A 25,794-nucleotide genomic window follows, 5' to 3' on the forward strand; every position below is an offset into this window, starting at 1 on the left:
TAGCCTACCAACAGTTTATAATAATATTTTGATATTTATTAATTTTTTATACTTGAGGTTGAGAATCTACAAATTTTAAAGATCCACAACAGGTTGTCAATAAGGAAGTGTTCCCTTTGACCTTACGCCATTAGTGAGGGTTGTATTTATATTGTATTAATGCTGCCATTGTGGTATTCTGGTGATTATCATACATATCAAAATATCGTTGCGTTAAATTGCAGTTAGGGCCTACTCAGTTTAAGATCGTAGCAATGCATAGATAGTAATATTTCAATCCTAAACTGGCTCTACTTTTTTAATAGTTCAAATGGCGGAAAGACGGAGGATGTACATAATTTAATGGGTGTAAAGCGGTTCCAGCGAAAACAATTACTCACGTCACATTTAAATGAAGTTCTAAAATTTTGGCCAGCCAGAATATATGCACATAGATATATATTACAGTTGTTACTTTGAACATTATAGCTATTTGGTCAAGTCATAAATATTGGAACGAGTTGTACCAGTTGCACTTTCGAAACCAACACATTGAGTGGAGAGATCAGCTAGTCTAGCTAGTTCTAACTACACAACAGTCAGTAGGCTACTTAGCAAGTGATAAAGTGGCTATATGCTAGCTAACGTCAGTTAGCTTTAGACATCTTGACTAACCAGCTAACGAGCACACGGTCGGCAGCTGTCGGGAGAGTAGCATCGAGGGACTCAACGCGGAAGGACGGCGATACGTTTGGGTCGTCTATCTTGTTGATACACAGCCAGTGGAATCGGAGATGCGACTTTTTGAAATAGTTCAAGCCTGATTCGGGAAACTATAGTAGCTAACCTAGGCTAGCACTCTATAGGGTTCCTCAATGAATGGACACTTCGGACAAGGTTCGATCAACATTGTGTGCTAGCGACATACTTTGCTAACACTTAGCACGTTAGCTTTATACCCAGTTGTTGTGAGACGTCATCATCTTGCGTTTTTCTTGATGGACGAGAATAAGAATACATTTTGACTGCAGAATTTCGGGAACATACACATCTCTCAGATAACTTGACGCAAGAGGGCCACTTCAAAATTGACAGAAATGCTCTGCTCTTTGAAGAACGCACCAGTGGGAATAGCTACATCGGCTAGGAGCTACTTGGCACCTAGCTAATGGATGTTGCAACGGAAACTTCAAAAGTACCCCTACCGATACGCTGGATGATTAGTTCGTTCGTCGAATAACAAAAACAAAGGATCTCGTGTCTAGTTTCCCTGGAATATTTTTGGCACCAGTTGTGTCCCAATTTCACTGGGAATTATGGCGCTTTTGACTGAAATAGCCTTGCGTCCCAGGTAGCCCATTAGCCTCTTGACGTTACTGTACATGGGAGTGTTGGGGGCTGCCTCCGTCGGCCTGGCCCGCTGTTTCCTTTTAGTAAAGTGCTAGTGCGCTATAATACTATGTTTATTTTTTCGAGACGGTAAATAGCAAAATTTCCATGTCATACAGAAATAACGGCAGTACGTGTCTTCTCTTTGTAAGTGAACTGGACTGTTTAACTGAGACTCATCATGTCAGGGTTTGCTGAATTCGTACCACCTCCCGAATGCCCAGTTTTTGAGCCGAGTTGGGAGGATTTTTCGGATCCTTTGGGATACATAAACAAGATTCGTCCAATTGCTGAGAAAACTGGCATCTGCAAAATTAGACCCCCAGAGGTAACTATTTACTAGTATTTTTGAAACGTTTATCAATTCATACATTTATTACACGTCTCCATGACCTGCCTACCTCTCGTGTATTCATGGGATTTTAGGCCTACGTGAAATTTACGTGCGGCTTTGTGTTTTCACTTGTGGAGGTCAAACACGACCCAATTCGAATCTAAAAATCTAATTTGATATCTAATTAGTTGGTTGCTTTAAATGAAAGAAAATAATAGAACGTCTGCTTTAGATCCACATTACCAACGGAGAGGCTTTTGTTATTGTTTTCTTTTCGGCCTTGCTGATATTTCCTAGCAGAACCGCGATAGGGACTATGTTGTAACGACTGCTACATAATTATTGAGTATTAAACTTGATGTTTCTTCGTGGTGCATGTTGAAGTGCGACAATGGATAATAACACTTGCATATGTCTTTAAAAAAAGTCAAGATGTCAAAACCTAACTACCTAGAATATAAGACTTATTCCACAGTAGGGGTTTAGGCCTGTGTTGCAAACATGGGTATGCATGTAAAAGTAAATTATTAAATAACTTTCTAGGTGTTTGTTAATGCTTTGTAAATGCAAAGTAAAACAATTAAATCCAACAAGCATCCTTTGTTTATCTTTAATAGTTTAGACCGGGTTTTGTGCAGAGTAATGGTGAATTTCCTAGACACCACATAGAACAATTATGGGATGGATTTAGGTCTAGTTGATAAAGCATAGATAAGTGGTAGAACACTTAATTGCAGATCAAGAGATCGCAGTTTCAAGCCCCCACCTGTATGTTGTTTCTGATCAAAGCATTTTCTAATTGAAAACAGTATTATTATTCTTGCCATAGTTGTTACCACAGTGTATGGTGTTGTTGATGTTGGTGCTCAGTTACTCACCTGCTCTTCCTCCCTCCTGCTCTCCTTCCCTCCTGCTCTCCCTTCAGGACTGGCAGCCTCCCTTTGCCTGCGACATACGAAACTTCCGCTTCACTCCTCGAGTTCAGAGGCTCAACGAGCTGGAGGTAAGAGGCTACCAGAGCAGCAGGATGGGCTGGTGTATCACCAGGAGGCAGGCTGGTGTATCACCAGGAGGCAGGCTGGTGTATCACCAGGAGGCAGGCTGGTGTATCACCAGGAGTTAGGCTGGTGTATCACCAGGAGGCAGGCTGGTGTATCACCAGGAGTTAGGCTGGTGTATCACCAGGAGGCAGGCTGGTGTATCACCAGGAGTTAGGCTGGTGTATCACCAGGAGTTAGGCTGGTGTATCACCAGGAGGCAGGCTGGTGTATCACCAGGAGTTAGGCTTGTCTATCACCAGGAGGCAGGCTGGTGTATCACCAGGAGGCAGGCTGGTGTATCACCAGGAGGCAGGCTGGTGGATCACCAGGAGTTAGGCTGGTGTATCACCAGGAGGCAGGCTGGTGTATCACCAGGAGGCAGGCTGGTGTATCACCAGGAGGCAGGTTGGTGTATCACCAGGAGGCAGGACGCAGGCTGGTGTATCACCAGGAGGCAGGAGGCAGGCTGGTGTATCACCAGGAGGCAGGCTGGTGTATCTCCAGGAGGTAGGCTGGTCGGAGCCTGGTGAGCATCCCTGAGAACCTGAAGTGTGTTCATACTGTCCCCAGCCTGATTTATCTGTGAACCCTCATCTGGTCCCACATCATCACTCACGCTCCCACACACTCACAAGCGTCTAAATGAATGATAACAGTGATGGTTTGTCTTCTGTCTCTCCTAACCCTCCAGGCTCTCACTAGAGTCAAGCTCAACTTCCTGGACCAGATTGCTAAATTCTGGGAGCTGCAGGGATCCAGGCTCCGTGTCCCTCATGTGGAGAGGAAGATTCTGGATCTGTACCAGCTTAGCAAGGTAGCTACCCCAGTGTTTCCGCTATGTTGATTTTTCCGTGGCAGGCCAAATTTCTGTCGCCACGGTATCAGAAATACATTTAGTCATTTAGCAGACGCTCTTATCCAGAGCGACTTACAGTAAGTACAGGGACATTCCCCCCGAGGCAAGTAGGGTGAAGTGCCTTGCCCAAGGACACAACGTCATTTTGGCACAGCCGGGAATCGAACCAGTGACCTTCTGATTACTAGCCCAATTCCCTAACCGCTCAGCCATCTGACTCCCCAATAGGGCTGTACAAATTTTCGGCCGTCTATCAGCAGTGATTGTTAGAAAGCATGTCGGAGAATAGCACGGACACGCGCTTCACAGCGCAGTTGAGATTGCGTGTGTGCCCCCTTGAGGACTGTAGAGCTAAATTGTATAACTTATGTTGGCCGCATTACGCTCTTAGAACGCTCCTAAAAAGCTCTTAGCGTTAAGAGCTTGTAAACGAGTCTGGGAAACTTGGCTGTCAGTTAATTTAAGGCTGTTATTAGTCTATAGTTCTTGCTAATTTAAATTAAGTTAACTGGTGATTTTTGTTGTTTGTAGGCTATTTTTTGGGGGGGTATTTTAGGTGCATTATTATGCTGAAGTAGTTTCAATTAATAAATAGTGGGTATATTGTTATTATTAGCTACAGAATGCTTAGCCTGTCAAGATCAAATGAAGCAGACATTTACATGCTTCCGAGAGGCCCCTTAATCTATAGGCTAGGCTACTGACCATTTACAAGAAGTTGTTACGTCAATTAGTAATTGGCAGCATTTATGCCATTTAGAACATACTTTATGACTGTAAGGTGTTATAAGTATCCTAACTTTATTTCTTTAGGGGAAATATATGCAATATTACATTAGTTATTAGACTATTACATTAACCTGCTCCGAAATATCGGGTTAGGGTTAGCACTTTATTTGGGCCGGGGGTGGGGTTGGGGGGGGGGGTCGGTCCTGCCCCCACTGCAAAAAAAATTCTAGAGGAAACACTGTAGCCCTAACCTAGACCAACCCTGACCCAGACCAACCCTGACCCAGCCATAACCCAGACCAACCCTGACCCAGCCATAACCCAGACCAGCTCAGCTCAGCCCTGCCCTAACCCAGACCAACCCTGACCCAGCCATAACCCAGATCAGCTCAGTTCAGCCCTGCCCTAACCCTAGCTGTGTGTTGCAGGTGGTGCAGGCGGAGGGGGGGTTCGAGGCGGTGTGTAAGCAGAAGTGCTGGGCGGCGGTTGCTTGCAGGATGGGCCTGCCTCCAGGGAAGGGCTGTGGCTCTCTGCTGCGCTCCCACTACGAGAGGCTGCTCTACCCATACGAGCTGTTCCAGTCAGGGGCCACGCTCACTGTGAGTGGAGCACATTCACTCTCACACACACTCATACACACACTCATCCACACACACACACTCATACACACACACACACACACACTCATACACTCATACACACCAGGGATGGAAATTAGCACCCACCACCAGCCAAATGCGGGTGATTTTGTGTTGTGGTGGATAAACTTGCTTCAGCTACCGGCCACAGTGGCGTGTAAATTAAATTATTACACGGCTGTTCTTAATGCTGTAGAATGCTCCATTCACTTGAATGGTGCTTCCCAACGTTCTGCGGTCAATTATTTTTTGATAACAGACCGTTGCTATGTATAACTGACCGCTGTCAAGAAAAGTGGCCTTTTTGACTTGGATTCACGTCTTACGTCGTACTCCGCAAGTAGTTTGGTAACTTTACAACCCCAGCGTACTCCGTTGCTTAGTGACGTCAGCTGATTTGAAGCCCAAAGAATGTTCAACGTCTATGAAGTTCAACGTCTTTGGTGAACTATTTCTCTGCTGATCAACACTACGAATGGTAACATATAAATTGTAAAAAGACACACTGTGTTCAGTAATTTTTTGGGCGAGTAGCCATGTAATAAGCGGGATAATGTATAGAACGCCTTTGTCATTATCGGGAAAATAAGTCCCTTCAAAGCGAAGCTACACCCCTTCCTTCGCGTCGGGGTGCTGTTCACCCTGTCGTGGAAGAAGAACGCTCAGGAAAGCACCTCTGAAACTTCAGATTGTACTGGGAGTGGGGAGGATGGGTGGGGGAATGTTGGTTTGTTGTTTAATCTACCCTACTCATTTAATGAAATGTATATTAGTTTGTGGTTTGTTCTGCTCCTCTCTCTTACCAACCGTCTCTGGAGGAGGGGATCCCTCTCTGAATTGCTCCTCGCAAGGTTTCTTCCATTTTTTCTCCCATTGGGGGTTTTCCCATGTCTTTCTTGAGGGTTGAGGTTGGTTGAGGGGCAGTTCTATGGGCGTATGTGAAGCCTTATGTGACATGCTTGTGTGTAAAAAGGGCAAACAAATACATTTGATTTGATTGTGTATAAAAAAGAAAGAGAAAATGTCAGTGTTTCATTGAGACTTGAGATTAAATAAACTGCTTAAGTTTTGTAGATATTGTAGTATTAATTTTCACATACAGTTACAGATTGTCGGTTAAAAACATGAAAGTGGCAAGTAAAAACATTGAGTGGCTGGTAGATTTTGAAATCCACCAGCCACAGTGGCCGGTGGACAAAAATTGTAATTTCCATCCCTGATACACACACTCATCCACACACACACTCATACACTCACTCATACACACACTCACCAACACATATCAGTGCATACACTCAGAGACACACACTCGCACTTACAGACACCAGGGATGCATTGGTATGTCATCAAACTGTTTGGTACGCCCTCTGTGGGTTAGTACAAACATGAACCGGATGTCATGGTGCACCGCTGACTACATGCACGCTGTACATTCAGTTCTGGAGAGGAGAGGGGAAACTAACAACAATACTTACTCATCTCCAACGTGATGGTGGTGAAGATGGTGCGAGTCATTGATGGTGATGGTGGTGAGCGCTAGTGAAATGTGATGGTGGTGAGACAGAAAAAAGCAAATTTCTAAAGGCACCTCTGTCTTCTGGGGGAATCTTTTGGATTCAGCGTTCAACACAATGACGATGTAAGATGACCATACTAAACACAATGATGATGTAAGATGACCATACTAAACACAATGACGATGTAAGATGACCATACTAAACACAATGACGATGTAAGATGACCATACTAAACACAATGACGATGTAAGATGACCATACTAAACACAATGACGATGTAAGATGACCATACTAAACACAATGACGATGTAAGATGACCATACTAAACACAATGACGATGTAAGATGACCATACTAAACACAATGACGATGTAAGATGACCATACTAAACACAATGACGATGTAAGATGACCATACTAAACAAAGTATGTCTGCAACCTTGGGCTCCCCAAGAGTACACACTGGTAACAGGAAATCTGAGTCCACTCACTGGCCAAAACACAGCTGTCTCTCGCAGCTGCCTTTCAACTGCAGTTAGGGTGGGTGATCCCTGTGTTTGATTCTGTCCAGGGCATCCAGCGGTTGTACGAGGAGGGGGAGGAGGGGGAGGAGCTGAATGAGAGAGTGGAGGAAGAGGAAGAGGAAGATGAGGATGAAGATGAGGATGAGAGGGAGAGACTGAGTGACCAGACTCTTAACAAGGACCACCCCCACCCTGACCTCCACCCTGACTCCCACCCTGAGCGGAGGTCTCGGAGGCTGAAGTCTGAGGTTCGTGTCTGTGTGTGTGTGTGTGTGTGTGTGCGCGCGCTCGCATATCTCTGTATGTGTGTGTATCTCTCTCTCTCTGTGTATCTCTGTATCTGTGTGTGTATCTCCCTGTGTTTATCTCTGGATCTCTGTGTGTGTGTGTGTGTGTCGTCATGCTGCTCTGGTTCCTCAGAGGGAAAACAAGGAGCCCAAAACCCTGCAGTTGTTCTCCAGACACAAAGTGGTGGAGCTCCTTCCTGCAGGTACACTCCTGACCCTCACCCTCAGGGAGGGAGATCTGCATGCAGCGTCTGACACACTGCATCCTAACACTGAAATACACACTAGACCTAACCCTAAAGCTGTGTTGTGTCAGGAGACGATGCCTTCAACAAGAGACAGAGGCACCTGAAGGCCTTCGCCATCAAGATGCAGCCTCGCAAGCAGAGTCTGGAGGTGAACTTTGTGAGTACTGAGCTGGGGGTGGGGTCAACACTGCACCTCTTATCTGTGTGCTAGCAGGCTTACCTGTGTGCTAGCAGCCTTAGGTGTATGCTAGCATGGTTACCTGTGTGCTAGCAGGCTAACCTGTGTGATGGCAGTCTACTTGTGTGATGCCAGGCTTACCTGTGTGATGGCAGTCTTACCTGTGTGATACCAGTCTTACCTGTGTGATACCAGGCTTACCTGTGTGATGGCAGTCTTACCTGTGTGATAGCAGTCTTACCTGTGTGATGCCAGGCTTACCTGTGTGCTAGCAGCCTTAGGTGTATGCTAGCATGGTTACCTGTGTGCTAGCAGGCTAACCTGTGTGATGGCAGTCTACTTGTGTGATGCCAGGCTTACCTGTGTGATGGCAGTCTTACCTGTGTGATACCAGTCTTACCTGTGTGATACCAGGCTTACCTGTGTGATGGCAGTCTTACCTGTGTGATAGCAGTCTTACCTGTGTGATGCCAGGCTTACCTGTGTGATGGCAGTCTTACCTGTGTGATACCAGTCTTACCTGTGTGATACCAGGCTTACCTGTGTGATGGCAGTCTTACCTGTGTGATAGCAGTCTTACCTGTGTGCTAGCAGGCTTACCTGTGTGCTAGCAGCCTTAGGTGTATGCTAGCATGGTTACCTGTGTGCTAGCAGGCTAACCTGTGTGATGGCAGTCTACTTGTGTGATGCCAGGCTTACCTGTGTGATGGCAGTCTTACCTGTGTGATACCAGTCTTACCTGTGTGATACCAGGCTTACCTGTGTGATGGCAGTCTTACCTGTGTGATAGCAGTCTTACCTGTGTGATGCCAGGCTTACCTGTGTGATACCAGTCTTACCTGTGTGATGGCAGGCTTACCTGTGTGATGGCAGGCTTACCTGTGTGATGGCAGGCTTATCTGTGTAATACCAGTTTTACCTGTGTGATACCAGTCTTACCTGTGTGATACCAGTCTTACATGTGTGATGGCAGGCTTACCTGTGTGATGGCAGGCTTACCTGTGTGATGGCAGTCTTACCTGTGTGATGGCAGTCTTACCTGTGTGATGGCAGTCTTACCTGTGTGATGGCAGGCTTACCTGTGTGATGGCAGGCTTACCTGTGTGATGGCAGGCTTACCTGTGTGATGGCAGGCTTACCTGTGTGATGGCAGGCTTAACTGTGTGATGGCAGGCTTACCTGTGTGATGCCAGGCTTACCTGTGTGATGCCAGGCTTACCTGTGTGATGCCAGGCTTACCTGTGTGATGGCAGTCTTACCTGTGTGATAGCAGTCTTACCTGTGTGATGGCAGGCTTCAGTGGCGGATCTAGAACATTTTGCATGGGGGGGCAAAGGGGGGGAAAGAAGTTTTGGCAGGGTGGCATGGGTAAACGGTACGTGGGAATCCCTTACCCTAACCCTGTGAATGGCTTTAACAAAACTAACACAGGACCAATTTTCAGCACGGGAGTGTAATGTCCCAAACCAGCCCACCCCCACCAGGGGCCGAGCCATACGTTGAACATTCGGGGCTTAACCCAAACCAAGGACCTAGGTGCTGTTGATGATGTTATTTGAAATCAGAACTTCCCAGTAATTGCATTAATTTCAATGCAAAATTGTTTTTTTTTTGCTTTATGTAACATTACATTGGACTCATATTGTTATATTTCCGGAAATTATAACCAAAATGTTAACCTGAAAGATGCGGGGTTTTGAGATAACATATTTTTCCCACCCTTGCAGGAACCTAGATTTATGAAGTGACTGATCTTTTTTTTTTACCTGGCTTTTTCAGTTCCTCCTGGCATCTTTTTCCTATTCATTTTATTATTTTCGCATCATCTTTATCTTGCTAACTCCCTCCACAACAATAAATGACGGTTTAGGGTTGTCTCCATGGCAACAACCTTAGTACACGCACTTGTGTTCAAGAAAGAGAGCATGCGCGATAACTGAACTGTACTTTTTAATGAATGATCATGCGTTTATTTCAATTAAAACCTAGTGTAGCTTATTAGCTTACTTATCAGTCACATAGTAGTTAACGAACTTAACACATATTGTTTTATTTGGTGTGTGAAAAAAACTAAGAGAAAGCAGGTGATCTGCTGGTCCAATTTATGAGCGGGCAGAGCGGCCCATCGTGAATTTTCTCCAGATTCTCCCGATGGCCACTCCAGGCCTGAGCCCAGTGTTCAAACAAAACCAAACTGTGCATCTTTTAAAAAGCCAAAGTATAAAAAGCTAAATGAAAATTCAAAGTACAATATTTGTGTCCAAGATGCAGTGGACTATAAGTATAAAACAGCAGACAATAATCAAGAAGGGCAACTTATTATAGGCTAATAAAAAACAAATCATTACAGTCCAAAAATGACCCATGATAACCCATGTTTTTTAGGAAATCTTAAGGCGATAGTTGTTGTGCTTTGCAGCTAACATTTCACAAACGTGAGAGTAAGTGGATTTTATAGGGCTGCTTAATCATATAAATGATTGATCTCCCAACTGGCACTATATTATTGTGTGTTGTAACGTATGGTCGGCAAAACAGCGACCATCAGTAAACATTATGGATCCAAACAAGAGTTTATATTATATATTAAGCTGTTCTTGTGTTTACTAAAATCAATACAAATCAAAGGACAGAGTGCTCTTACAAATGAAGCGATTAGACTTTTGGCTAACGTAAAAGACTCGCTGTTTTTGCTGATGCTGAATCGTCTATAGCATACATTACATTCATTAGGCTACCAATGTAACTTTAAGTGAAACGTGTGTTTAAACTTGACCTGGGGAAACTGACTTCACCTTCAGAGACTCGGGGGCAGTTCAGTCGCTCCAGTCTTTGTCGGGATGCAGTGCCACTGCACCGCAGCAGACTCGCTGTGTGCGAGCCAGACTGTGTGAATGCTGCTCTGCACGTTTGATGCAGGGACGAGGGGCAGGGGGCTAAGAATACGTTTAAAATAAAACATTTAATTGTTCACTTTTGGTAAATGTATTGTTCAGTTCAATGTTTTGAGAAGCTTGTGGACATAGTGGCGGTTTCTTTTTACAAGTACAGTTTTTGGATCACCAAAGTTTGGGGGGCAGCTGGGGGGGACAAGGCTCTAGAGTGGGGGGCTGCTGCCCCCCCTTGCCCCCCTGTAGATCCGCCCATGCCAGGCTTACCTGTGTGATAGCAGGCTTACTTGTGTGCTTACCTGTCCCTGTGCTGCTGCTGATCCCCCAGGTGGACCTGTACATGTGTCTGAGCTGCGGCCGTGGAGACGAGGAGGAGCGTCTGCTGCTGTGTGACGGCTGTGACGACAGCTACCACACCTTCTGCCTGATCCCCCCCCTGCAGGACGTGCCCCGGGGGGACTGGCGCTGCCCCAAGTGTGTGGCCGAGGTATGAGGCTAGCACAGCACTGTGGTGCTGGTATACACAGTGTGTGTGTATATATCCTGTATAAATGTGTTGTGTTGTGCAGGAGTGCAGCAAGCCTCGCGAGGCGTTCGGGTTTGAGCAGGCGGGCCGGGAGTACAGCCTTCAGGGCTTCGGAGAGATGGCCGACCACTTCAAGTCTGATTACTTCAACATGCCCGTGCACGTATGTGTCTCAGTGTCTGTCAGCATCTTCCACACGCAGACTTTCTGACAGGCTGCAAGGAGACACCTGCCTGAGGATCAATGGGCCAAGGGTTAGGGTTACAGCCCAGAATCATTCCAATATTAAAGGGGATTACAACTGTTCTTTTTTAGCCTAGAAAAATAAAATGTCAGAACTCAGGGTGCATAGTTTACCATGAGATGTTTTTTTGTATACTGTACATGCTCTAATCAATTTTGTGTTTCCACCATATGTGAACTACGATAAACTGTCTCTTTAACCATGTGTGTAGGTGTGACGTTTTTTCATCACCCATATGACCGATGTGTTTGATAAAAATGTTTACACAAGTACACATTCTAAGTAAGGCCTATTCTAAGTAAGTTCTTCATAGATGGCTTCTCAATTTTGCCCTCAAAGTAAACCAGATTTATGGATTTAACTTTAAAATGCACAACATGTTCCTGAATGACCACCAAGATGGTAAAGCACTGCTAACCTCTGCCCTTAGATGGTGCCCACAGAGTTGGTGGAGAAGGAGTTCTGGCGTGTAGTGAGCTCTATCGAGGAGGACGTGATTGTTGAGTACGGAGCTGATATCAGCTCCAAGGATGTGGGCAGCGGGTTCCCAGTACGAGACGGCAGGAGGAGGCTGCTTGGAGACGAAGAGGTGACACACACACACACACGCACAAACTGCATACACACATATACTGTATATACACACATATACTGAAACATTTACATGTACGCACACAAACATGTTTACTATCACACACAGGACTGACAGTGACAGTAGCTGGCAGTGTATGTCATCCCCTCCACCCTTTTCCATCTCCACCTTCTCCCTCCTCCACCCCTCCCCCTCTCCAGGAGTATGCTAACTCTGGGTGGAACCTGAACAACATGCCAGTACTGGAGCAGTCTGTCCTCACCCATATCAACGTGGACATCTCTGGGATGAAGGTTCCCTGGTTGTATGTGGGCATGTGCTTCTCCTCCTTCTGCTGGCACATAGAGGACCACTGGAGCTACTCCATCAACTTCTTGCACTGGTACACACACACACACCCACACACCCAAACACACACCTACACACACCCACACTTACACATCCTAACCCTGACCTCCCTGTGCAGGGGGGAGCCCAAGACGTGGTATGGTGTGCCAGCACAGGCGGCGGAGCAGCTGGAGGCAGTGATGAAGAAGCTGGCTCCAGAGCTGTTTGACTCCCAGCCTGACCTGCTGCACCAGCTGGTCACCATCATGAACCCCAATGTGCTCATGCAGCACGGAGTCCCCGTAAGGCCCCACATTCATACTATACTCTATACTCGTACTATACTCTATACTCGTACTATACTCTATACTCGTACTATACTCTATACTATATTCATACTATACTCAATACTCATACTATACTCGTACTGTACTCTATACTCGTACTATACTCTATACGCATACTATACTCTATACTCATACTATACTCTATACTATATTCATACTATACTCAATACTCATACTATACTCGTACTGTACTCTATACTCGTACTATACTCTATACGCATACTATAATCTATACTCATACTATACTCTGTACTATACTCTATACTCGTACTATACTCTATACTCGTACAGTACTATACTCATACTATATACTCGTACTATATACTCTATACTCACACTATACTCTATACTCATACTATACTCGTACTATACTCTATACTCGTACTATACTGTATACTCGTACTATACTGTATACTCATATTATACTCTACACCAGGGATGGAAATTACAATTTTTGTCCACCGGCCACTGTGGCTGGTGGATTTCAAAATCTACCAGCCACTCAATGTTTTTACCTGCCACTTTCTTGTTTTTAACTGACAATGTGTAACTGCATGTGAAAATTAATACTACTAGATCAACAATACTTAAGCAGTTTATTTAATCTCAAGTCTCAATGAAACACTTACACTTTCTCTTTCTCTCTTACACAAACCACAAACTGATATACATTTCATTAAATGAGTAGGGCAGATTAAACAACAAACTAACATTCCTCCACCCATCCTCTCCACTCCCAGTACAATTTACTCCTGCTCATCAGAATCAGATTCTGAAGTTTCAGAGGTGCTTTCCTGAGCGTTCTTCTTCCACGACAGGGCGAACAGCACCCCGACGCGAAGGAAGGGGTGTAGCTTCGCTCTGAAGGGGCTTATTTTCCCGATAATGACAAAGGCGTTCTATACATTATCCCGCTTATTACACGGCTACTCACCAAAAAAATAACTGAACACAGTGTGTCTTTTTACAATTTATATGTTACCATTCGTAGTGTTGATCGGCAGAGAAATAGTTCACCAAAGACGTTGAACTTCATAGACGTTAAACATTCTTTGGGCTTCAAATCAGCTGACGTCGCTAAGCAACGGAGTACGCTGGGGTTGCAAAGTTACCAGACTACTTGCGGAGTACGACGTAAGACGTGAATCAGAAGCAAAAGGCCACTTTTCTTGACAGCGGTCAGTTATACATAGCAACGGTCTGTTATCAAAAATTGACCGCATAACTTTGGGAAGCCCCATTCAAGTGAATGGAGCATTCTACAGCATTAATGTATGTGTGTATAATCCCTGTGTGTATTCAAAACTAACCTGTGTGTGTGAACAGGTGTTCAGGACTAACCTGTGTGTTTGTGTGAACAGGTGTTCAGGACTAACCAGTGTGCTGGGGAGTTTGTGGTCACGTTCCCCAGAGCCTACCACAGCGGCTTCAACCAGGGATACAACTTTGCTGAAGCTGTCAACTTCTGCACTGCTGACTGGGTATGCAACAGTCCTAGTATTAAAATGAATATGATTATTACCATTACAGTGTTTCCTCTAGGATTTTTTTTTACAGTGGGGGCAGGTCTGTCCGAAACCACCACCCCCCCCCCCCCCCATTTAATATTGCACATATTGTTGTCCTATTTCCCCTAAAGAAATAAAGTAAGGCTACTTAATGACACCTTACAGTCATAAAGTATGTTCTAAATGGCATAAATGCTGCCAATTACTAATTGACGTAACAACTGATTATGGTCAGTAGCCTAGCCTATCGATTAAGGGGCCACTTGGAAGCATGTACACTGTCTGCTGCATTTGATATTGATAGGCTAAGCATTCTGTAACTAATAATAACAATATACCAACTATTTATTAATTAAAACTACTTCAGCATAATAATGCACCTAAAATACAAACGTGAGCAAGGGCAGCAATCAAATCAACATGTGAAATTACGCTAGCAGGGGAAGAATAGCCTACAAACAATGAAAATCACCAGTTAACTTAATTTAAATTAGCAAAAACTATAGACTAATACAATAACAGGCTTAAATTAACTGACAACATTATATGACTTAGCTCTACAGTCCTCAAGGACGCACACGCGCAATCTCAACTGCGCTGTGAAGCGTGTGTCCGTGCTATTCTCCGACATGCTTTCTAACAATCACTGCTGATAGACGGCCTAAAAACGGAAAAATCACCAAAGCCGAAACACTTCATTATAATACTTTTATCAATAGTATTATTATTACCTTGCTGTGTGTGTAAATGCTGTGTGTGTGTGTAAATACATGCTGTGTTTGTGTTCATGCTGTGTGTGTATATACATGCTGTGTGTGTTCATACTGTGTGTGTGTGTGTGTGTTCATGCTGTGTGTGTGTGTGTGTTCATGCTGTGTGTGTGTGTATCCAGCTCCCAATGGGGCGTCAATGTGTGTCCCACTACCGGCGGCTGCAGCGCTACTGTGTGTTCTCCCATGACGAGCTGCTCTGCAAGATGGCGTCTGAGCCAGAGCGTCTGGACGTGGAGCTGGCGGCCGCCGTGTTCTCAGAGCTCAGCCGCACCATGGAGGAGGAGAGCAGGCTGCGGCTCGCCCTCACACAGATGGTGAGGGATGACGGCTGGCCTGGTATTCATGTTGAGCTGTGTAAATGAAAGCGTCATTTAGTGGACTCTCTTCCTCCTCTCCTCCAGGGGGTGGTGTCTTCGGAGCAGGAGGTGTTTGAGCTGCTGCCTGATGATGAGCGTCAGTGTGTGAGGTGTAAGACCACCTGCTTCCTGTCTGCTGTGACGTGCTCCTGCAGCGCTGAGCGCCTGGCGTGTCTACACCACGCCGCCCAGCTGTGTGACTGCAGCATGGACCGCAAGTGTCTCAGGTAGTCTTCTCATCCCAAATGCTCTGAGCCTCTGTGTGCCTCCAGAAATCATGCAGATTTGATCGTGTTGATCACCCGTGTGTGTGTGTGCAGGTACAGGTATGCCCTGGAAGACCTTCCTAGCATGGTGTTAGGGGTGGGGTCCAGGGCCCAGTGCTATGACTCCTGGTCCAGGCGTGTGAGCGAGGCGCTCGCTGCAGAGACCCGAAATAAGAGAGGTACGGGTTCCCCTCCCTCAGTCCTCCCCCCACTCCTCCCATGTCCCCTCACTGAAACAGCTGAGGGTTCATGCTGAGGGTTCATGCTGAGGGTTCATGCTGAGGGTTCATGCTGAGGGTTCATGCCGAGGGTTCATGCCGAGGGTTCATGCCGAGGGTTCATGCCGAGGGTTCATGCCGAGGGTTCATGCCGAGGGTTCTTGCCGAGGGTTCTTGCCGAGGGTTCATGAGGGTTCATTGTCTCCAGACCTGATCGAGCTTCGGGTGCTGCTGGAAGATGCAGAGGAACGCAGGTATCCAGATAACAGCGTGCTGCGCCGCCTCAGAGACACAGTGAAGGATGCAGAGACCTGCTCCTCTGTAGCACAGCTGCTGCTCAGCCACAAGCACCGACAAAGGTAACACACACTCAGAGAGACACAGACACTCAGAAAGACACACACACTTTTTGTCTGTCTCAGTATATCTATGTGTGTGTGTGTGTGTGTAGCGGTGGGGGCCAGGCCAGCAGGGGGCGCTCCAGGCTGACAGTGGAGGAGCTGAAGGGCTTCGTAGACCAGCTGGACCGCCTGCCCTGCGTCATAAACCAGACTCAGCAGGTCAAGGTAACCCTGACCCCTAACCCTAACTCATAAATCCATGATTGCCAGTGGAAAACACTTATTTCTGACTTTCCAACAGTAGGCCATGATTGCCCAGCCTGAAATCCATGATTATTAGGAGGAATTATGGATTTTCAAGGACGTAATGTCCTTGCAAAGACTTGCATACTAGCCCTGCAGGGTCAGTGCATACTAGCCCTGCAGGGCCAGTGCATACTAGCCCTGCAGGGTCAGTGCATACTAGCCCTGCAGGGTCAGTGCATACTAGCCCTGCAGGGTCAGTGCATACTGAGTGATGATCCGTGCCTCCCAGGAGCTGCTGGAGAGGGTGGAGGACTTCCGGGAGCGGTCCCAGCTGGCACTGAATGAGCCGCTGCCAGACTCCGTCACACTGCAGGCTCTGCTGGACCTGGGCAGCAGCCTGGACCTGGACCTGCCCCAGCTCCCCCGCCTCAAACAGGACCTGCAGCAGGCTCGCTGGCTGGACGAGGTGTGTGTGTCTGCGTGTATGAAGTATGTCTCTGTCTACCCAGAGAGCTTTACCCAGGGTAAAACACTGCCCCCTGCCCCAGGTGCGTGTGACCCTGGCAGACCCCCAGCGTGTCACCCTGGAGATGATGAAGCGTCTGATAGACTCGGGGGTTGGGCTGCCTCCGCACCCAGCGCTGGAGAAGGCCATGGCTGACCTGCAGGAGCTGCTCACGGTGTCTGAGAGATGGGAGGACAAGGCCCGTGCATGCCTGCAGGCCAGGTGAGACACACACACATCATAGATATACACTCACACTACACACACACACACACACACACACACACACACACACACACACAGTAACACACACCTGTACCCCCAGGCCCCGGCACAGCATGGCGACCCTGGAGAGCATAGTGGTGGAGGCTAGAAACATCCCGGCCTACCTGCCCAACGTGCTGGCTCTGAGGGCAGCCCTGCTCAAGGCCCGGGACTGGGCTAGCAAGGTGGAGGCCATACAGGTAGCACCTCTAACCCCCCTCCACACACACACACACACATACAAACACACACACCTCTGCAGTATATCATTCCGACTTTGTGAGTAGAGCGGCAGCAGCTATGGTTACCTGGAGCAGCTGGAGGGTCTGGTGTCTCGGGGGCGGAGTCTCCCGGTCCGTCTGGATGCCCTGGTGCAGCTGGAGAGCCAGGTGTCCTCGGCCCGGGCCTGGAGGGAGAGGACCGCTCGCACCTTCCTCAAGAAGAACTCCACACACACCCTGCTGCAGGTTAGAACACACTCACCCTGCTGCTCACCTGGGTGGTCCAAACAAAGGTTCTCACCCAAATATCTCCCCCCCCCTCTCCCCCTGTCCTCCCCCCCAGGTCCTGAGCCCTCGTGTGGACATTGGGGTCTATGGCAACAGCAAGAACAAGCGTCGGCGTGTGAAGGAGCTGCAGGAGAAGGATGGCGGTGCGGTGCTGGAGAGCCAGCAGGACGACAGCATGGAGGAGCCGGCCCCAGACCAGGCCTCTGTGGTGGCAGCCTTCAGGGCCCAGGAGCAGCAGGAGGCCCACGCCATCCACGCTCTGCGCTCCGCCAACCTAGCCAAGATGGCCCTGGCCGAGCGCATTGAGGAGGTGAGGTTCTGCCTGTGCCGCCGCACGGCCGGGGGCTTCATGCTGCAGTGTGAGCTCTGCAAGGACTGGTTCCACGGTGCCTGCGTGCCGCTGCCCAAGACGGGCGCCCAGAAGAAGCAGGGCTGGCAGAGCAGCAAGGACTCCAGGTTCCTGTGCCCCCTGTGCCAGCGCTCGCGCCGGCCCCGCCTGGAGACCATCCTCTCCCTGCTGGTGTCGCTGCAGAAGCTGCCGGTCCGCCTGCCGGAGGGAGAGGCCCTGCAGTGCCTCACGGAGAGAGCCATGGGCTGGCAGGTACTGCAGTGTGTGTGTGTGTGTGTGTGTGGTGTAGAGGCAGGGGCGGAGCCAGACGTTGTTAAAATGTGGGCCTCAGCCCAAAGCTATGACCTAGTATCGGTTGGATGTGAGTGTCGTTAAGGACTTTAACAAGTAATGCAAGTGCGCGTTGCGCTCGTATTTGTTTTTGCATTAATTTGAGCGCAAAATTGTTTTGGGACCTTTACGTAATATAAGCGTTACGTTGGACTGATTGTTATATTTGCCGAATGTATTTAATTATGAATATTATTATGTTTGAAATGAATGTATCCTTTTTGGATACATTTGTGCAGAGAATTATCATTATGATGTTTCCGCTAGGATTTTTTTTAGGAGTGGGGGTAGGTCTGTCCGAACAACCCCCACTCCTCCCCCCGCCAACAAATGTTTTACGTATAAAACTGAACTGTCTGCTTAATTTGATCTTGACGTTTAGGTTAAGCATTCTGTAGCAAATAATAACAATAAACCCACTATTAATTACATTATCTTAATAGACTAATACAATAACAGGCTTAAATGTACTGACAACATAAGTTATTCGACTTAAAGTTCTCAAGGACGCCCACACGCGATCTCAACTGTCTAGTTATCCTCCAGACAACGGCAGTCTCTTTAACGCTGAGTGGCACACGTGCCCGCTCGTGGTGTAAAGAGCGTGTCCGTGCTATTCTCCGACATGCACTCTGCTGATAGACGGCCTTTTGTATGGCCGCCACGGCCAAATCAACATGAACGGAAACACTGGTAACCGTTCGTAAACTCTGGATTGATACTCCTGCCGATTATCGGAAAAGGCCCAGAGATAGGAGGGCTGTTCACAGATGAGTCTGTAGTGTGAGAGAGTGAGAGAGAGAGAGACAGGTTTGTTGTAGTGAGAGAGAGAGAGAGAGAGAGAGACGGGGCGAATCAATGCGTCGCGCGCAGCTCTACAATTAAATGTTTTTTTTGCCATGTTAATAAACGGAAGAAAAAAAAAAAGATGAAAAAGTGAATACATTTCTGTTTGGGAAGCACTGTAGTGTATCGTGTGCAGACTGATGCCCTCCTGATGCCCCCCTCCTCCCCCCAGGACCGAGCCCGCCAGGCCCTGGCTACAGACGAGCTGTCGTCGGCACTGGCCAAGCTGTCAGTGCTGTCCCAGCGCATGGTGGAGCAGGCTGCCAGGGAGAAGACTGAGAAGATCATCACTGCTGAGCTGCAGAAGGCAGCTGCCAACCCTGACCTGCAGGTACCCGAGCCCTGACCCCCGAGCCCTGACCCCCTAGCCCTGACCCCGTAGCCCTGACCCCCTGACCCCCTAGCCCTGACCCCCTAGCCCTGACCCCCTGACCCCCTAGCCCTGACCCCCTAGCCCTGACCCCCTAGCCCTGACCCCCTAGCCCTGACCCCCTGACCCCCTAGCCCTGACCCCGTAGCCCTGACCCCCTGACCCCCTAGCCCTGACCCCCTAGCCCTGACCCCCTGACCCCCTAGCCCTGACCCCCTATCCCTGACCCCCTAGCCCTGACCCCCTAGCCCTGACCCCCTGACCCCCTAGCCCTGACCCCCTAGCCCTGACCCCCTGACCCCCTAGCCCTGACCCCCTAGCCCTGACCCCCTAGCCCTGACCCCCTGACCCCCTAGCCCTGACCCCCTAGCCCTGACCCCCTGACCCCCTAGCCCTGACCCCCTAGCCCTGACCCCCTGACCCCCTAGCCCTGACCCCCTAGCCCTGACCCCCTGACCCCCTAGCCCTGACCCCCTAGCCCTGACCCCCTGACCCCCTAGCCCTGACCCCCTAGCCCTGACCCCCTGACCCCCTAGCCCTGACCCCCTAGACCTGACCCCCTAGCCCTGACCCCCTGACCCCCTAGCCCTGACCCCCTGACCCCCTAGCCCTGACCCCCTAGACCTGACCCCCTAGCCCTGACCCCCTGACCCCCTAGCCCTGACCCCCTGACCCCCTAGCCCTGACCCCCTAGCCCTGACCCCCTAGCCCTGACCCCCTGACCCCCTAGCCCTGACCCCCTAGCCCTGACCCCCTGACCCCCTAGCCCTGACCCCCTAGCCCTGACCCCCTGACCCCCTAGCCCTGACCCCCTAGCCCTGACCCCCTAGCCCTGACCCCCTGACCCCCTAGCCCTGACCCCCTAGCCTTGACCCCCTAGCCCTGACCCCCTAGCCTTGACCTTGATGCACCCCGTGTGTGTGTCCAGGGCCACCTCCAGACGTTCCAGCAGGCTGGGTTCAGCAGAGCCCCGTCCCCTCAGCAGCCAGCGGAGTACGACGACGAGGAGACAGACTCAGATGAGGACATCAGAGAGACCTATGGATACCACGCCAAGGTAACCATATGTCAGCTTAGATACAATAGTAAAACCTAACCATGGCAGCCTAGATGCCACCCCAAGGTAACCATGACAGCCTAGATATGACGCCAAGGTAACCATGGCAGCCTAGATACAACAGCAAGGTAACCATAGCAGCTTAGATATGACAGCAAGGTTACCATAGCAGTCTGGGTACGATACAAAAACCCAACTTAAAGAGAAGTGTCTGACGGGTGTGTGTGTTCCAGGACCCTGGAGAGGGGAAGCCCTACCTTTTCTGTGACGAGGAGATCCCTGTGAAGTCGGAGGAGGTGGTCAGCCACATGTGGGCTGCTGCCACACACTCCTTCTGTGCTGAACATGCCTACTCCTCTGCATCCAAGTCCTGCTCCCAGAGTAAGGCCCTGTCCTCTGCCTGTCTGTCTGCTAACCCTGCTCCCAGATTAAGACCCTACCCTCTACCTGTAACCTGTCTCTCTCCATCTCCTGCCTGCCAGACATGGGCCCCCCAAGGAAGCAGCCCAGGAAGACCCCCCTGGTGCCCCGCAGCCTGGAGCCCCCAGTGCTGGAGCTGTCCTCCGCAGCCAAGGCCCAGCTGGAGCAGCTAATGCTGCTGGGGGACTTGCTGGAGGTGTCCCTGGACGAGACGCAGCACATCTGGAGGATCCTGCAGGCCACACACCCCCCTTCAGAGGACCGCTTCCTGCAGGTCATGGAGGTTGGAGCCTCTGCTAATACCCTCACTGCCAACATGTTGGATGAAATATGTTGGATAATCTGTCCTGTTCCTCTCTCCCCAGCCCGAGGACTCCCTGATGGAGAAGTCTGTGAAGATGAGGATGAAGGAGTCAGAGAAGAAGAGGAGGAGGAAGCTGGAGCGGGCAGAGCAACACATGATGATGGCTGTGACAGGGGGCGGGGCCGGTGGGGGTGGGGGCGGGGCGAGCGGGGGCGGGGCCAGCGGGAGCGACGTGGGACGGCCCAAGAGCAGGGACCTAAAGCGTGTTGGTCTGGAGCTGGGAGCTAAACCCAAGAAGAAGAAGCTGAACCTGGAGAAGTCCCGGGAGGTGAAGCAGCTGGCCAAGCGCCTGGCCAAGGAGGAGAAAGAGAGGAAGAGGAAGGAGAGGGCAGTGCTGAAGGCAGAGGCCCTGAGGGAGGGTCTGGAGAAGAGGAAGGAGAGGAAGGTTCTAGACATCCCCTCCAAGTACGACTGGTCTGGGGCTGAGGACTCCAACGATGAGAACGCTGTGTGTGCAGCAAAGAACTGCCAGAGGCCTTGCAAGGATAAGGTAAGCTCCTAGATCACCATGACTACCAATATATATATACAATATCACTACCAGTATATATCACTGATCATTAATGTATATCACCATGACCACCATTATGTATTACTATGACTACTAGGACTGGGTGATACGGCCAAAAAATTGTATCTGATTTTTTCACACAACACCCTATTAACAGTTTTAATTGTTTGTTTTTTACTGATTTTCTTTTTTACAAAATATTATTTAATCTTACAGACATATATATTTACTTTATTTTTATTTGAACAATAAGTGATTAACAAAAGTCAGCTGTGTCCAGAGTGGTGCAGGGGGGTTGACAAGGGCCCACTGGGAGCAGGTGGAGGAGGGGATGGGAAGGTTCCAAGATGAAGTTAATCATGGACTGTGGAGGAAGCATGTTTCGTAAGCATCCTGAAGTATAGAGAGTAAGCAAGTGATCACCACTGGAACACCTTAAGGAGAGTTACTAATCACGTATTAACAGGAGAGGTTAACCCTGCTGGCTGCTGTGGCTGTCAGACAGAGGAGGCCCTTGGAGCATGTACCAGACACCTGGGCTCCACACCACCTGGGGCCTCAGTTATAAAACTGTGTGAAGATTCTTACCAAAAGTGTACGTACGGCCAAAAGCCTAAAATGGCATAAGCCCCCAAAAAATCAGATTTATAAAACCGTGCGTACGCCCACCTGTAAGCAATGTTCCCTTTATAAATCACAGATTACCCACAAGTGAGCGTACCTGAATGAGCATTTTACCCCGCCCTAAACACGCCCATTTTTTACCATAAATGGTCAATGCAACAAAAAAAACACATTAGGCCTATTTGGTGGCCACAGCAGCGGGATCACCAATAAAAAAAAAAAAAACAATGTGAAGTAACAATTTTAAAACAAAAGCGTATTCGTAAACACACGTTTCTTCATGCTGGTTTTGTTATGAACAGTATTAAAGTCTGGACTGATAACGAGGATGTAGTGCAGCAACTGCATGGGAGCTTGACGGCTGTATTTCTAGTTTTTGACATATGTTGATATGCACAATATTAAAGAAATATATTTAGTTTCTGCATCTAAGGGTAGGATATGTGATGTTATCCTGTATTCTATGCAGTCGGGCCGGGTCATCTCCCGTCCTGCACTCCCGTAGTGGACAATCTGGTGAGACCGCTGAATTTTGATTTAAAATTTGAGTTGGATTGTACAAGGTATTTATGGAACAATTATCAGTCAGTACAAGCAAATAACACAGCTGGATGTAATCTTCATGATAATGATGAAATGGAGTGAAAAAAAAATGTGTGTGAGGAAAACAAAATATATAACTATTAAGAGTGATCGTTCTTCCCACATTTACTTTCTGCAGTCTGACTACAGTAGGCTACGGTCATCTGCGTCGCCAATTCCCACTATCTCCAAAATGTGCGTAGGCCTACGGATGGGTTTTTGCGTGGAGGACCGCACATTCTCCCGTCAAGTTTGTTTTTTATAAATCACAACCTTTGCGTGGGAAGTGGCGTACGCACATTTTCAGACCCGTTTTGTGCATACGCAACGTTATAAATGAGACCCCTGGGGCATGTTAACCGTCGTTAACATATAATAATGTTTAATTTTAAGGTCAATCTGTTGTTGCTTAAGTATCTGAAGTATGTTTGAGTGAGATTTGAATATTATGGAGCAGGATATCGTAGTAGGCTATGAGACATGTATTAAATGTATTTTATATTCCATAACAAATCAAATTTTGTGGATGTTTATCATACAGCAGTATAGTTAGAGTGAATAAAACTCCCTCACAATTTAAATTGTGTTACATCTGAACATATATGGACATTATCATCCAGTTAGGCCTATTTGATGTTAAGTACACCCTTTTAATTTTATTTCAACTAAAAAAATATTTTTTGGGGGTAACATTTTAACAAATTAAATAGATTTAATAATTTTGAGATTAATCGTGTTTAATCATATGAAATAATGCGATTAATTGCGATTAAATATTTTAATCGTTTGACAGAACTTTATTTTATAAATCAAAACCTTTGCGTGGGAAGTGGCGTACGCACATTTTCAGCCCCGTTTTGTGCGAATGCAAGCTTTATAAATGAGACCCCAGGTCTCTACACTTCTGAGACTAGGGTGACTACTTGTAGGAGTGGCTGCTCATCTGTCTCTCTGATCTACCTGTCTCTCACCTCCCTATCTCTCTGATCTACCTGTCTCTCACCTCCCTATCTCTCTGACCTACCTGTCTCTCACCTCCCTATCTCTCTGACCTACCTGTCTCTCACCTCCCTATCTCTCTGATCTACCCGTCTCTGACCTCCCTATCTCTCTGACCTACCCGTCTCTCACCTCCCTATCTCTGACCTACCTGTCTCTCACCTCCCTATCTCTCTGACCTACCTGTCTCTCACCTCCCTATCTCTCTGACCTACCCGTCTCTCACTTCCCTATCTCTCTGACCTACCTGTCTCTCACCTCCCTATCTCTCTGACCTACCCGTCTCTCACCTCCCTATCTCTCTGATCTACCCGTCTCTCACCTCCCTATCTCTCTGACCTACCCGTCTCTCACCTCCCTATCTCTCTGATCTACCCGTCTCTCACCTCCCTATCTCTCTGACCTACCTGTCTCTCACCTCCCTATCTCTCTGACCTACCTGTCTCTCACCTCCCTGTCTCTCACCTCCCTATCTCTCTGACCTACCTGTTTCTCCCCAGGTGGACTGGGTTCAGTGTGATGGCGGCTGTGACGAGTGGTTCCATCAGGTGTGTGTGGGCGTGACCTGTGAGATGGCGGAGACGGAGGACTACATCTGCTGCGTGTGCAACCGCAGGGCGGGCGTGGCCAGGGGAGGAGCCTTGCTGGTAGCAGAAGAGAGTGTAGTGTTGGCTGTTCCTGTGTGCAGCACTGCTCTCCCTGCCACCCTGAGACAGCAACACAGCACTCAGGACGCCAGCTAGCACTTCCACTGTGGGCAGAGGCTAGAGTACACACACAATGTCAATCTGTGTGTCCTGGGAAAACAGACTTGACTGACACACTTCCCTTTTTGACTGATTGACCGGTGCGATGGACGGAGTCCTAACAAAATAGAGAGAGGACTGAGGAGGAAATGGACTGGTCCTCCCCTTGTAACCCCTACAAACCCCGAGGATGTAGAATAGACACCTGCAGGGATGGAGGCTCCAGGTTATGGAGATCGGCAGGGATGGAGGGATGAGGAGGGATGGAGGTATCCCCTAGGGCTAAGTGTGTGATTCTGTCCTGGTGTCTGCTGAAGGGTCAAAGGGAGGGGTGTGTGTCCTTCCACCTGCGCCAGAACCACCCTGACCCCCACCAACTTGGGTCCTGGGTGTCACCATAGTAACCAGTCTTCAAACTGCAGTCTAGCTCCAAAAGTCTGGGGACAGTTTCAGAAGCTGTGTAGCAGGACTGTCACCTTAACCCTTAAACCAACCCTTTGTAAACACAATCACCTTAACCTAACCCTTTGAACACTGTCCTCCCATTTGACCACCTAGCACTCCAGAGTTATTCCCTCTCCAGCCCCGCCCCCTTCTGCCCCTCAGCCAATACCAGCAACACTTCCTGATGTAAGACCAGTGGTTGCATTCAGTAAATATATTTATAATGTATATAGGTTTTAAGCAATTAAATGATTTGGATGTGGCTGTTTCTTTTGTTATCTCACCTTTTAATAAACTGTTCCTAGTCACATTTTGGGGAGGAGTGTGTTTTTATCATTGCTGTTGTAAAGTTTATTGTGGCTTTGAGTGCAATTAACCTTATGTCAAGTCACGTGTGTACATCCAGCCCCACACAGCTGGAGTGGGGATTACCTGTTGATACAAATTCCTTTAGTACAGAGAGTCTCAGAAATGTGGAAGAAACTGTGTGCGTGAGTGTAAAAAATTGACCGGATGGCCAGA

The 25,794-nt window shown here is 48.2% G+C and overlaps 1 protein-coding gene across 4 annotated transcripts; it reads left to right on the plus strand.

Annotated features, from left to right (window-relative positions):
* Positions 1-181: 181 nt before the first annotated feature.
* On the plus strand, positions 182-25,582 carry kdm5a (lysine demethylase 5A). 4 transcript variants are annotated; one of them, XM_084701419.1, is made up of 30 exons: positions 182-876; positions 1,557-1,696; positions 2,628-2,705; positions 3,434-3,556; positions 4,756-4,926; positions 7,052-7,252; positions 7,425-7,494; positions 7,608-7,696; positions 10,928-11,095; positions 11,178-11,297; positions 11,809-11,967; positions 12,171-12,352; positions 12,437-12,599; positions 14,006-14,125; positions 15,045-15,239; positions 15,327-15,508; positions 15,602-15,726; positions 15,974-16,124; positions 16,217-16,331; positions 16,642-16,818; positions 16,901-17,079; positions 17,183-17,321; positions 17,409-17,588; positions 17,686-18,231; positions 19,328-19,486; positions 20,454-20,582; positions 20,816-20,963; positions 21,065-21,285; positions 21,368-21,856; positions 24,583-25,582. In XM_084701419.1, the coding sequence occupies exons 1-30, from the start codon at positions 855-857 to the stop codon at positions 24,823-24,825; spliced, it is 5,184 nt and encodes a 1,727-aa protein (XP_084557545.1). In that variant the 5' UTR covers positions 182-854; the 3' UTR covers positions 24,826-25,582. The 4 variants fall into 4 exon arrangements, with proteins under 4 accessions (XP_084557545.1, XP_084557546.1, XP_084557547.1 ...); XM_084701420.1 differs by having other exon boundaries at positions 10,937-11,095; XM_084701421.1 differs by having other exon boundaries at positions 182-1,696; positions 10,937-11,095.
* The last annotated feature ends 212 nt before the right edge of the window (positions 25,583-25,794 follow it).

The sequence above is a fragment of the Hypomesus nipponensis genome, chromosome 7 (assembly GCF_054491055.1).
Source record: "Hypomesus nipponensis isolate SF chromosome 7, ASM5449105v1, whole genome shotgun sequence".
In the NCBI taxonomy this organism is placed as follows: Eukaryota; Metazoa; Chordata; class Actinopteri; order Osmeriformes; family Osmeridae; genus Hypomesus; species Hypomesus nipponensis.